At 41.5% G+C, this 13730-nt stretch overlaps 1 protein-coding gene across 1 annotated transcript in view; it reads left to right on the top strand.

Annotated features, from left to right (window-relative positions):
- Positions 1-13730, top strand: part of CDK2 (cyclin dependent kinase 2) — a 192091-nt gene that overhangs the window by 99102 nt on the left and 79259 nt on the right. The window contains exon 6 of the mRNA XM_053708119.1: positions 3770-3973. Within this exon, the coding sequence (XP_053564094.1) occupies positions 3770-3973 (204 nt within the window). The remainder of the gene's footprint in view (positions 1-3769; positions 3974-13730) is intronic.

Here is a 13730-nt window from a genome sequence, read left to right as displayed (position 1 = left end):
GAGTCTAAACAAGTTTCTCAGGATACTGTCCTTTAAGACGCGTATCTACATGTTCCCATTCACAGGGATCATCACAAGTACTTAAGGTTTGCCTTTCTGGACAAACACTTCCCGTTTGTGGCTCTTCCTTTCAGTCTTGCCACAGCTCCCAGGATCTTCAAAGGTTCTAGGATGTCTATTGGCGGTGCTTCGATCAAAGGGCATTGCAGTGGCATCTTATCTGGACGACTTTTATTTCAGGTGCCGTCCTTTCAGCTATCAAGATCCCACACGGACTTGGTGTTGTCCTTCCTAAGATCCCACGGCTGGAATGTGAATTTAGAAAAGATCCTTAATTCCAAACACAAGGGTAACTTTCTTAGGAACCATAATAGACTCTGTCTATGAAGATTTTTCTGACAGAAGTCAGGAAATGAAAGATTATCGATACTTGTCTAGCCCTTCAGTCCACTCCTCGTCCATCAGTGGCTCAGTGCAGGGAGTTTATTGGGCTGATGGTGGCGGCAATGGACATCTTCCCGTTTGCTCACTTTCATCTCAGAGCTCTGCAGTTGAACATGCTGAGACAATGGAACAGAGATTATTCAGACTTGTCCCCTCGGCTTCTACTGGAGCAGGAGACAAGGGACTCTCTTCAAAGGTAGTTGTCTCTGGATCATCTCTCCCAGGGAACATGCTTTCGCAGACCATCTTGGGTGATTGTGACAACAGATGCCAGCCTTCTAGGGTTGGGAGCAGTCTGGGGCTCTCTAAAGGCTCGAGGAATATGGATTCAGGCAGAGTCGGTTTTACCCATAAGCATTCTGGATCTGAGAGTGATCTACAATGCTCTCTTGTCCTGGCCCAAGTTAGCCTTGATTCAGTTTATCAGGTTCCTGTCGGACAACATAACGTCAGTGGCCTACGTCAATCATCTGGGAGGAACAAGGAGTTCCTTGGCAATGACAGAGGTATCCAAAATAATTTAGTGGGCGGAAGCCCATTCTTGCTGTCTGTCGGTGATCCACATCCCAGGGGTCGACAACTGGGAGGCGGATTTTCTGAGCAGACAGACCTTTCATCCTGGGGAGTGGGAGCTCCATCCAGAAGTGTTCTCCAGTCTGATCCTCAAGTGGGGTCAGCCGGAGTTAGATCATGACATTGAGGCAGAATACCAAGCTCCCGAGATACGGGTCGAGTTCTAGGGACCCCCAGGCGGAACTGATAGATGCTCTTGCGGCCCCTTGGACATTCAATCTAGCATACCCGTTTCCTCCGTTTGCTCTTCTTCCTCAAGTAATTGCTCTAATCAAACCGGAAAGGGCCTCGGTGATCCTCATAGCACTGGCCTCACAGGATTTGGTATGCAGATCTAGTGGAGATAACATCTCTACCACCCTGGAGACTTCTGTTGCGGAAAGACCTTCTGATTAAGGGTCCTTCCTTCACCCAAATCTAGTTTCTCTGAAGCGGACTACTTGGAGATTGAACGCTTGATTTTATTCAAGCGTGGTGTTTCTGATTTGGTCATAGTGACCATGATTCAGGCTCGTCAACCTGTAAACTAAAAGGATTTACCATAAGATTTTGCGTAAATATCTTTATTGGTGTGAATCCAAGGGCTACTCATGGAGTAGAGTTAGGATTCCTAGGATTTTATCTTGTCTCCAGTAGGGTTTGGAGAGAGGTTTATCGACTAGTTCCCTAAAGGGTCAAATCTCAGCTTTATCTATCTTGTTAGACAAACATCTGGCGGATGTCCCAGATGTACAGTCTTTTTCTCAGGCCTTTGGTCAGGATCAGGCCTTTGTTCAAACCAGTTACTCCTCCATGGAGTCTTAATTTAGTTCTCAATGTTATTCAAGGGGCTCAATTTGAGCCTATGCATTCCTTAGATATTAAGTTGTTATCTTGGAAGGCTTTATCTCTGGTAACTATTTCTTATGCTCGGAGAGTGTCAGAACTCTCGGCATTACAGTATGAGTCTCCTTATATTATTTTCCATTCAGATAAGGTAGTTTTGCGTACGAAATTAGGATTTCTTCCTAAAGTTGTTTCTGACTGGAACATTAATCAGGAGATTGTGGTTCCTTCTTTGTGTCCAAATCCTTCTAAGAAGGAAAGACTTTTTTGCACAATTTGGACGTGGTCGTGCTTTAAAGTTTTACCTGCAGGCGACTAAGGACTTTCGTCAGTCTTCTTCTTAGTTTGTGGTTTTCTTGGGAAGACGTAAGGGACAGAAAGCTACGGCTACCTCTCTTTCTTTTTGGCTGAAGAGCATCATACGTTTTGCATATGAGACTGCTGGACAGCAGCCTCCTGAGAGCGTTACGGCTCATTCTACAAGGGCTGTTGCTTCCTCATGGGCATTCAAAAATGAAGCTTCTGTGGAACAGATTTGCAAGGCTGCAACTTGGTCCTCTCTCCACACTTTTTCTAAGTTTTACAAATTTGACACTTTTTTTGCCTCGGCTGAGGCTGTTTTTGGGAGAAAGGCTCTTCAAGCAGTGGTGCCTTCCGTTTAGGTTCCCTGTCTTGTCCCTCCCGTATCATCTGTGTACTCTAGCTTGGGTATTGAATCCCATTAGTAATTAAGATAATCCGTGGACTCGTGTCTTAAAAAAAGAAAAGAAAATTTATGCTTACCTGATAAATTTCTTTTTTGACACGATGAGTCCACGGCCCGCCCTGTTCTTATAGACAGGTTGTGGGTAAATGTAAACTTCAGACACCTCTGCACCTTGGCTTTTCCTTTCTCTTCCTAACTTCGGTCGAATGACTGGAGTGGGAGGGAAGGGAGGAGCTATTTAACAGCTCTGCTGTGGTGCTCTTTGTCTCCTGCTGGCCAGGAGGTGAATATCCCATTAGTAATTAAGATGATCCGTGGACTCGTGTCAAAAAAGAAATAAATTTATCCGGTAAGCATAAATTTTTCTTTTTAACTCTATCCCCAAGAGCCAGTTCATTAGAACACTGAGAAATGTGAAAGATAAGAACCTACAACCTGTAAGACTAAAACAGATGGTCGCCAAGTTTAAACAAAGGGGATATCCTAAATATTTTATTACAAATTGTAAACAATGTGTTATCTAAGGAATCTATCTATCCCCAAGAAGTGATCATATCCTTGCCTTCACTGCGCACAGTGCAATTCTATGATAAAGGGCAAATATGTAGCACAAGTGAATGATAGAGGTGTGAGATAAATGGTTTTTACACATGTGACACTGATCATGTGGTGTACTAACTGAAATGCCCATGTGGGCGGGGCTATGTAGACGAGACCATACGCCCTATTAAAAATAGAATCAGTGCCCGCAAGTCTTCTATCAGGTGCGAGGATAGGACCCTCCCAGTCTGCCCATTTTATTGAGGCAGAGCATACAGTGAGCCATCTTAGGTTCCAGATTATAGACCCTATCCCAAAACTGACAAGTGGTGGGGATAGGGAATTGTTATTTAAAAGTAGAGAAGTTTGGTGGATTCAAAATTTGAAAACTCTAAATCCTGTAGGATTAAATAAGAATTATGACCTACATTTTGTTTTTATAATTTTTAAGCATACATACATGTATTTTTAATAGATATGTAAATTTGTTTCTATAATCTGACTCCTTCAACCAATAGTCTAATTTATTAAAATAAGGAGAAAAGGGGAAAAAAGGTTAAAGTAAGCAATTGTATTACAATGTATTTATATTTTTAAACATTTTTAGTTATGTACATTCTTTCTATGCCACTTTACTCAATCCCCAGATTAATCTTTGCTGCTAAATTTAAATATTTGCAGATCACAAGGAGAGCTCTGTTTCCAGGGGACTCTGAAATTGATCAGCTATTTCGAATCTTCAGAACACTGGGGACTCCAGATGAGATATCATGGCCTGGTGTGACTTCTATGCCGGATTACAAATCTACTTTTCCTAGGTGGGCACGGCAAGACTTCAGCAAGGTGGTGCCTCCACTGGATGAAGATGGTAGAGATCTTTTGGCTGTAAGTACCTAAGATGGTTCATTAGAACAATTATGTTTTGGCACACAAAGATATTCAAGGTATTTTAGCATTGTGATGATTATTGAGGGCCTGGGAAATATGCATATTTGTAGGATGCTATGGTTCAAATTCAGGCATTTGATGGCAACACAAACTCTTCGTTGTAAATTTGTTTAATGGGACTACATGTTTAACCCCTTAACGACCAGCAACAAACCCTGTATGTCGCTGGTCTTCTATGTGCCTTGTTTTTTCAATAGTGGACTGCACTATATCATGAGGCCTGCTGGAAGAAGGGTATAATAGTGCGGTATTGCCATTGGCGGCGAGATTCGCGCTATTATAGGCAGGAAATCTCATGGTGGTCATTTAAAAAGTTAACTGAACCTTTTGTGGTGTTTAAGCATGAGTTGGAACTTTTTACTATTGCACTTTTGCTTGCACATAACACATTTGATAGTTTATATTTTTGCGCTTTAATGTCCATTTGTAAAGCTACATAATTCAGTATCCCTATTTCCTTAATACAGGGAGAGTTCATAGCTGCATTCCTTACTTGTGGGAAATACTGAACCTGGCCACCAGGAGGAGGCAAAGACACCCCAGCCAAAGGCTTAAATACCCCCCCCACTTCCCTCATCCCCCAGTCATTCTTTGCCTTTCGTCACAGGAGGTTGGCAGAGAAGTGTCAGAAGATTTCTGAGTAGTTCCTTAAGAAGGGTATCTGCCCTTCGGTATGGGACTGGAGTTTTAAGTAGTCTTGTCAGTCTTAGTAAGAGCATTGATGAAAGTTAGTCTGGAGATGCAGGGCAAGTCTTTTTCTTCAAAACCATCCAGACTTATATTAACAACTCCTAAGCAATCAGCATTGACGAGTTTCGCTGCCTGCTTTTCTTCACTCAAGTCCATGTCAGAAGCGATGCTACAGTCTGTCCCACTTGAAGGACTGTGTTTCTGTTCCACGGTATAGATTCTGGTAAGTTTGTTTCATTTTTACACATAAATGTTAACGCTAGAAGACGGTCACAGTGAGACTCCTTAATCTTTATGGAATCAAGGGTTAATATCTCCTGAGGGTGATTGTTGAACAGTGGGGTGTTAATCATATCTGTTTATGTGATTTATTCTGCTTCTTTGTGTGGGATGTTTTGGGCTCATAGGCTAATATGGAACGTACAGGTTGCTCCTTTACTTTGAGAGCTGCGCAGTTTTATTGGACTTGGCGCGCATTTCCTTTAGCAGGGGCGGTCCTGCATTGCGCACCGTGTGACCGGGAGTGGTTACGGTTTCCTATTCCTGACCGTGTGACTACGGAGAGGAGCGAGTTTCTCTACACTGTCTGGGTCATAGAGGTGGTGAGTGCCCCAGCCATTGGGGGTATAGGTTCCAGTTGTTTATTTGACTACAGTAGAATCTCAATTAACCGGCACCCATGGGGATCGGTAGATTCCAGATAAGTGTATTTCTGGTTGCTTGAGAGTCACTATTAAAAATAGGTCTAACATGGGCAGGAGCCGGTTAGAGGCGCACACTAGACGTATCGTATGAGGCAAACTTCAGGATGCTCAATCAATAACACATTCCCAGAACGTCTCAATCTCTTGTTGAAAACAATGTGTTTATTCAGGAAATAAAACGCATTGTTTTCAGCAAGAGATTGAGCTATTGATTGAGCATTCTGTTGAAGTGGATCCTCCCATTGGACTCTCCCTTGCCAGTAGTAGTGTGACCCCTGGTCCGGAAGAGTGATACATGACAGTGGGATGCTGTACTGCCGTGAGATAGCCCGTCCTGATTGCCAAGCTGATGCAATTGTAAGTGCTGCGGTATATTTTCTGTCATTATTACTGTATCATTTGTCTGAGTGGCTTAGTGTAGCAGATAAGTGTGTCTATCGTTGCTCTATATCCTGTGGAAGTGGATCCTCCCATTGGGCTCTCCCTTGCCAGTAGGTGCTGCGGTATATTTTCTATCCCTATTACTGTTTGTCTAATGAGTGGGTTAGTGTAGCAGGTGTGTCTATCGTCATTCTATTTACCGCAGCTCCTGCTGTTTCTTTTTGCTCTAACATGTTAAAAAAAAATAAAAAAAAAAATCCGGTTGTTTGAGAGTGCTGGTTGCTTGAGTTCTGGATAATCGAGATTCTACTGTATATATAACGTTACATAGTTATGGAGGATTCTGAAATTTTAGAGGATGAGTCCTCTACTACTGAATTAGATACCTGTGTATATTTTGAGGAGGTCTGGGTAATCCAGCCCTCTCAATTATGTTCCATTTGCCGCAACAGGGTGTCTTCATCAACCAATGTTGAGATGTTAGATGCCGCTGAGCCTTCCGCCTCTGAGGACGCTTCGTCCCGTGAGGTGTGTCCCCTACATTTACTGTATCTGATCCTACACGTGCAGCTTCCCCGTGCCCCACTAATCCTCCACATGGAGGGGGCCTTTTTCCACCAGACGTTACTGCGCAATTCCGTATGGTGATGTTTGCAGCCTTAGCCGTTTTGCCTCGTACTGCTACGTGCAAACTAAGGATTAATCCATGCACGCCTGCCCAGGGAGCATCATGTAAATTGACAGTTGTATCTGATCAGTCATTTGAGGATGCGGTGTTCTCGGAGGCTTCAGAGTATGGACCTTCTTGGTCGGTATCTGCTGCTTAATTTCCTCCGACAGAGGAGTATTTCGCCCTTCGATTTAGGGTAGTACGGCTGCGCTTCCTTCTAAGAGAGGTTTTGTCGATATTGGAGATAACTAGTACTGCTTCACCCGTCGAATTTTAGAGCCCTAAATCAGAGGACTAAATGGATTAATGTGGGTGGAGAAGGATGGAGAACCTCTTTCCTTTTGTCTATTTCCTGTTTAAGATTCCCAGTTCCGGACTCTATGGGGGGTTGTGTTGCCCATCCCTGCTTGGCCATCACTTTTTGTGTGCATTCGCCTATCTAATTACTATTCTGTTTTAAGGATAGTTTATCTTAGAGCTCTTGGTTATAAGTGGAAACTTATTATGAAGATGTTTCATCACGAGGGTAATCTTATGTACTGATGAATTGGGTTGTCGCAGTTTTCTAGAGACTTCCTATTGGAGCATCTCAATTTGAGGGGGATTCACCTTGATATTTCTTGAAAGAATTAAGGCCTTGGAGTTGTGTTTATTTATTTATTTTTTTCTGTGCATTTCGCACATTTCTTGCCCTAGGGCTTCAGGTTTTTCTAGGCCTTTTATCACTCTCAGATATGACTTTGAAGCTAATCTTTCCATCTGCTTGAGAGAGAGATTTAATTGGTCCCGCGATTCCATAGCGCATCCGAGAGACAAATTTCTTTCTGTTAGTCCTTTAGTAAGGCTAATGCCCAGCGTCAGAGACCTCCGCTAAACAGGAACAATCTAGGTGTTTTTGAAGGCCGTCTCTGTCCTGGAATAAGTCAGAGCATAGGCCAATCGAAACTAGATTGGCAAGAGGGGCCAGTTCCAGGTCCTATCTTGGATCACATTGGGCTCCTTCAGTCGCTTGGTTCGGGGACGTACCAGACCCATCGGTCTTAGAGGTCATAGCTAGGCTTCAAGTCTTAGCCTCCCAGGTCAGTTTCCTTCCTTTGATCCTGTCTTACAGAGAGGGGTGCAATTACTTTCTGGTCTTGTCCTCCTTTGGAGGACTTGTGAAGTTTATTTTCCCGGGGTCTTTCACGGAGTGAAGTTTGACTTATCAGTTAAACCTTTCTTTCTCTTGTAAGGTGTATCCAGTCCACGGATCATCCATTTCTTGTGGGATATTCTCCTTCCCAACAGGAAGTTGCAAGAGGACACCCACAGCAGAGCTGCTATATAGCTCCTCCCCTAACTGCCATATCCAGTCATTCTCTTGCAACTCTCAACAAAGATGGAGGTAGTAAGAGGAAAGTGGTGAAATATAGTTAGTTTTCTCAGAGTCTGTCATTTGATACCTTAATACAGGCACGAAAGCCTGTTACCAGGAAAATCTACCATAAGATATAGAGTAAATATCTTTATTGGTGTGAATCCAAGAGTTACTCATGGAGTAAGGTTAGGATTCCCAGGATATTATCTTTTCTCCAAGAGGGTTTGAAGAAAGGATTATCAGCTAGTTCTTTGAAGGGACAGATCTCTGCACTGTCTATTCTTTTGCACAAGCGTCTGGCGGATGTTCCAGACGTGCAGGCGTTTTGTCAGGCGTTGGTTAGAATCAAGCCTGTGTTTAAACCTGTTGCTCCCCCATGGAGCTTAAATTTGGTTCTTAAAGTTCTTCAAGGGGTTCCGTTTGAACCTCTTCATTCCATAGATATCAAGCTTTTATCTTGGAAAGTTCTTTTTTTGATGGCTATTTCCTCGGCTCGTAGAGTCTCCGAGTTATCTGCTTTACAATGTGATTCTCCTTATCTGATTTTCCATGCAGATAAGGTTCTGCGTACAAAACCTGGGTTTTTGCCTAAGGTGGTATCTACTAAGAATATCAATCAAGAGATTGTTGTTCCATCATTGTGTCCTAATCCTTCTTCAAAGAAGGAACGTCTTTTACATAATCTGGACGTGGTTCGTGCTTTAAAGTTTTACTTACAAGCTACTAAAGATTTTCGTCAAACATCTGCTTTGTTTGTTGTTTACTCTGGACAGAGAAGAGGTCAAAAGGCTTCAGCAACCTCTCTCTCTTTTTGGCTAAGAAGCATAATCCACTTAGCCTATGAGACTGCTGGACAGCAGCCTCCTGAAAGGATTACAGCTCATTCTACTAGAGCTGTGGCTTTCCACTTGGGCCTTTAAAAATGAGGCTTCTGTTGAACAGATTTGCAAGGCGGCGACTTGGTCTTCGCTTCATACTTTTTCCAAATTCTACAAATTTGATACTTTTGCTTCTTCGGAGGCTATTTTTGGGAGAAAGGTTTTACAGGCAGTAGTACCTTCCGTTTAAGTACCTGCCTTGTCCCTCCCTTCATCCGTGTACTTTAGCTTTGGTATTGGTATCCCACAAGTAATGGATGATCCGTTGTGGAAGGGTAGCATACCTTTTTTTTTTTTTTTCCTCCTCATGAACTTTTTCGGTTCCTAAGGTTGGCTTTTCTGGACCAGCATTTCCAGTACATTGCTCCTTTCTCGATCCTGAGAGTTGGAAGAAATCTAGACCAGAGTTCTCTGGAGTTAGGCACCAGGGTGGGATTCCTGGATGCTATTTTAGTCTGCATAGACCTTTCTATCGGACTTGTGAAGTTATGAGAGAGCTTCATCAGGTCGTGACCTCATTCAGGGCATCGCTGACTCTGTGTTTTGGTGGTAATGATGGTCATGTGGTCAATCTTGGACTTCACTCTTTTTGCCAGGTTTCATCTCGGAGGCTCAGAGTATGCTGAGGAAGTGGAGTATGCTGAGGAAGTGGAGTGGCACTGGTTTTGAATCTGTCTTGCCAGAATTACCACTAGTTGAGAGAATCGCTCTTTCTTTCATGTAATTAGCAAGAGTCCATGAGCTAGTGACGTATGGGATATACATTCCTACCAGGAGGGGCAAAGTTTCCCAAACCTCAAAATGCCTATAAATACACCCCTCACCACACCCACTATTCAGTTTTACAAACTTTGCCTCCGATGGAGGTGGTGAAGTAAGTTTGTGCTAGATTCTACGTTGATATGCGCTCCGCAGCAAGTTGGAGCCCGGTTTTCCTCTCAGCGTGCAGTGAATGTCAGAGGGATGTGAGGAGAGTATTGCCTATTTGAATGCAGTGATCTCCTTCTACGGGGTCTATTTCATAGGTTCTCTGTTATCGGTCGTAGAGATTCATCTCTTACCTCCCTTTTCAGATCGACGATATACTCTTATATATACCATTACCTCTACTGATTCTCGTTTCAGTACTGGTTTGGCTATCTACTATATGTAGATGAGTGTCCTGGGGTAAGTAAGTCTTATTTTCTGTGACACTCCTAGCTATGGTTGGGCACTTTGTTTATAAAGTTCTAAATATATGTATTCAAGCATTTATTTGCCTTGACTCAGAATGTTCAACTTTCCTTATTTTCAGACAGTCAGTTTCATATTTGGGATAATGCATTTTAATTTAACATTTTTTCGTACCTTAAAATTTGACTTTTTCCCTGTGGGCTGTTAGGCTCGCGGGGGCTGAAAATGCTTCATTTTATTGCGTCATTTTTTGGCGCGGACTTTTTTGGCGCAAAAATTCTATTTCCGTTTCCGGCGTCATACGTGTCGCCGGAAGTTGCGTCATTTTTTGACGTTATTTTGCGCCAAAAATGTCGGCGTTCCGGATGTGGCGTCATTTTTGGCGCCAAAAAGCATTTAGGCGCCAAATAATGTGGGCGTCTTATTTGGCGCGAAAAAATATGGGCGTCACTTTTGTCTCCACATTATTTAAGTCTCATTTTTTTATTGCTTCTGGTTGCTAGAAGCTTGTTCTTTGGCATTTTTTCCCATTCCTGAAACTGTCATTTAAGGAATTTGATCAATTTTGCTTTATATGTTGTTTTTTCTCTTACATATTGCAAGATGTCTCACGTTGCATCTGAGTCAGAAGATACTACAGGAAAATCGCTGTCAAGTGCTGAATCTACCAAAGCTAAGTGTATCTGCTGTAAACTTTTGGTAGCTATTCCTCCAGCTGTTGTTTGTATTGATTGTCTTGACAAACTTGTTAAAGCAGATAATATTTCCTTTAGTAAAGTACCATTGCCTGTTGCAGTTCCTTCAACATCTAAGGTGCAGAATGTTCCTGATAATATAAGATATATTTTGTTTCTGAATCCATAAAGAAGGCTATGTCTGTTATTTCTCCTTCTAGTAAACGTAAAAAATCTTTTAAAACTTCTCTCCCTACAGATGAATTTTTAACTGAACATCATCATTCTGATTCTGATGATTCCTCTGGTTCAGAGGATTCTGTCTCAGAGGTTGATGCTGATAAATCTTCATATTTATTTAAAATGGAATTTATTCGTTCTTTACTTAAAGAAGTCCTAATTGCTTTAGAAATAGAGGATTCTGGTCCTCTTGATACTAAATCTAAACGTTTAAATAAGGTTTTTTAAAACTCCTGTAGTTATTCCAGAAGTTTTTCCTGTCCCTGATGCTATTTCTGCAGTAATTTCCAAAGAATGGGATAATTTGGGTAATTCATTTACTCCTTCTAAACGTTTTAAGCAATTATATCCTGTGCCGCCTGACAGATTAGAATTTTGGGACAAGATCCCTAAAGTTGATGGGGCTATTTCTACCCTTGCTAAACGTACTACTATTCCTACGTCAGATGGTACTTCGTTTAAGGATCCTCTAGATAGGAAAATTGAGTCCTTTCTAAGAAAAGCTTATCTGTGTTCAGGTAATCTTCTTAGAACTGCTATATCTTTGGCTGATGTTGCTGCAGCTTCAACTTTTTGGTTGGAAACTTTAGCGCAACAAGTAACACATCGTGATTCTCATAATATTATTATTCTTCTTCAACATGCTAATAATTTTATCTGTGATGCCATTTTTGATATTATCAGAGTTGATGTCAGGTTTATGTCTCTAGCTATTTTAGCTAGAAGAGCTTTATGGCTTAAAACTTGGAATGCTGATATGGCTTCTAAATCAACTTTACTTTCCATTTCTTTCCAGGGTAACAAATTATTTGGTTCTCAGTTGGATTCCATTATTTCAACTGTTACTGGTGGGAAAGGAACTTTTCTTCTGTTAAGTGTGATCAGTCCACGGGTCATCATTACTTGTGGGATATTAACTGCTCCCCTACAGGAAGTGCAAGAGGATTCACCCAGCAGAGTTGCTATATAGCTCCTCCCCTCTACGTCACCTCCAGTCATTCTCTTGCACCCAACGACTAGATAGGATGTGTGAGAGGACTATGGTGATATATTTAGTTTTTATATCTTCAATCAAAAGTTTGTTATTTTATAATAGCACCGGAGTGTGTTATTCCTTCTCTGGTAGAATTTGAAGAAGAATCTACCTGAGTTTTTCTATGATTTTAGCCGGAGTAGTTAAGATCATATTGCTGTTTCTCGGCCATCTGAGGAGAGGTAAACTTCAGATCAGGGGACGGCAGGCAGATTAATCTGCAAAGAGGTAAGTAGCAGTTTATTATTTTCTGACATGGAATTGATGAGAAAATCCTGCCATACCGTTATAATGTAAACTCAGCCTTGAATGCAGTAGATGTAGCTGATATCAGGCTGTCATGTATGTATATTTTACACTTCAGTTTTCTGGGAAATGGTACTTCTCTGGCTTTTAAACTGTATACATAGACTTAACCTATTTTGCAGGGACTTGCAATAGGTTTTAAATGACAATTAATTATTGAGGTAAAACGTTTTTTTGCTGGCATGTAAAAACGTTTTTTTCTCTGAGGTACTGGGTGAAAAAATGTTTTGGGCACTATTTTCTTCTGTTATGTGTGATCAGTCCACGGGTCATCATTACTTCTGGGATATTATCTGCTCCCCTACAGGAAGTGCAAGAGGATTCACCCAGCAGAGTTGCTATATAGCTCCTCCCCTCTACGTCACCTCCAGTCATTCTCTTGCACCCAAAGACTAGATAGGAGGTGTGAGAGGACTATGGTGATTATACTTAGTTTTTAGAACTTCAATCAAAAGTTTGTTATTTTACAATAGCACCGGAGCGTGTTATTACCTCTCTGGCAGAGTTTGAAGAAGAATCTACCAGAGTTTTTCTTATGATTTTAACCGGAGTAGTTAAGATCATATTGCTGTTTCTCGGCCATCTGAGGGAGGTAAAAGCTTCAGATCAGGGGACAGCGGGCAGTTGAATCTGCATTGAGGTATGTCGCAGTTGTTATTTTCTGAATGGAATTGATGAAAAAATCCTGCCATACCGTTATAATGAACATGTATGTATACTCTACACTTTAGTATTCTGGGGATGGTATTTCACCGGAATTACTCTGTAAAAGTACATTAAACCTTTTATTAGGTATTTTTCATGTTAAACGTTTTTGCTGGAATGTAGAATCGTTTGCATTAATGAGGTACTGAGTGAATAAGTATTTGGGCATTATTTTCCACTTGGCAGTTTGCTTGTGTTAATTATGACAGTTTCGTTTCTCTCTCACTGCTGTGTGTGAGAGGGAGGGGCCGTTTTTGGCGCTCTTTGCTACGCATCAAAAATTTCCAGTCAGTTTTTCTGCATGATCCGGTTCATCTCTAACAGAACTCAGGGGTCTTCAAACTTCTTTGAAGGGAGGTAGATTCTCTCAGCAGAGCTGTGAGACTTATATAGTGACTGTGATTTAAAACGTTGTTTAAAATTTAATTAGTGTTATTTTACTAATGGGAACAAACCTTTGCTAAAAAGTTGTGTTGTTTGTTAAGAGTGATGCTATAACTGTTTTTCAGTTCATTATTTCAACTGTCATTTAATCGTTTAGTGCTTCTTGAGGCACAGTACGTTTTTATTAAATAAAATTGTAACCGAGTTGCATGTTTATTGCTAGTGTGTTAAACATGTCTGATTCAGAGGAAGATACCTGTGTCATTTGTTCCAATGCCAAGGTGGAGCCCAATAGAAATTTATGTACTAACTGTATTGATGCTACCTTAAATAAAAGCCAATCTGTACAAATTGAACAAATTTCACCAAACAGCGAGGGGAGAGTTATGCCGACTAACTCGCCTCACGTGTCAGTACCTGCATCTCCCGCCCGGGAGGTGCGTGATATTATGGCGCCTAGTACATCTGGGCAGCCATTACAGATAACATTACAAGATAT

Source organism: Bombina bombina, chromosome 3, assembly GCF_027579735.1.
Source record: "Bombina bombina isolate aBomBom1 chromosome 3, aBomBom1.pri, whole genome shotgun sequence".
NCBI lineage: Eukaryota > Metazoa > Chordata > Amphibia > Anura > Bombinatoridae > Bombina > Bombina bombina.
Note: the sequence above shows the minus strand (reverse complement) of the source record. Positions and strands in the feature narration are given on the sequence as shown.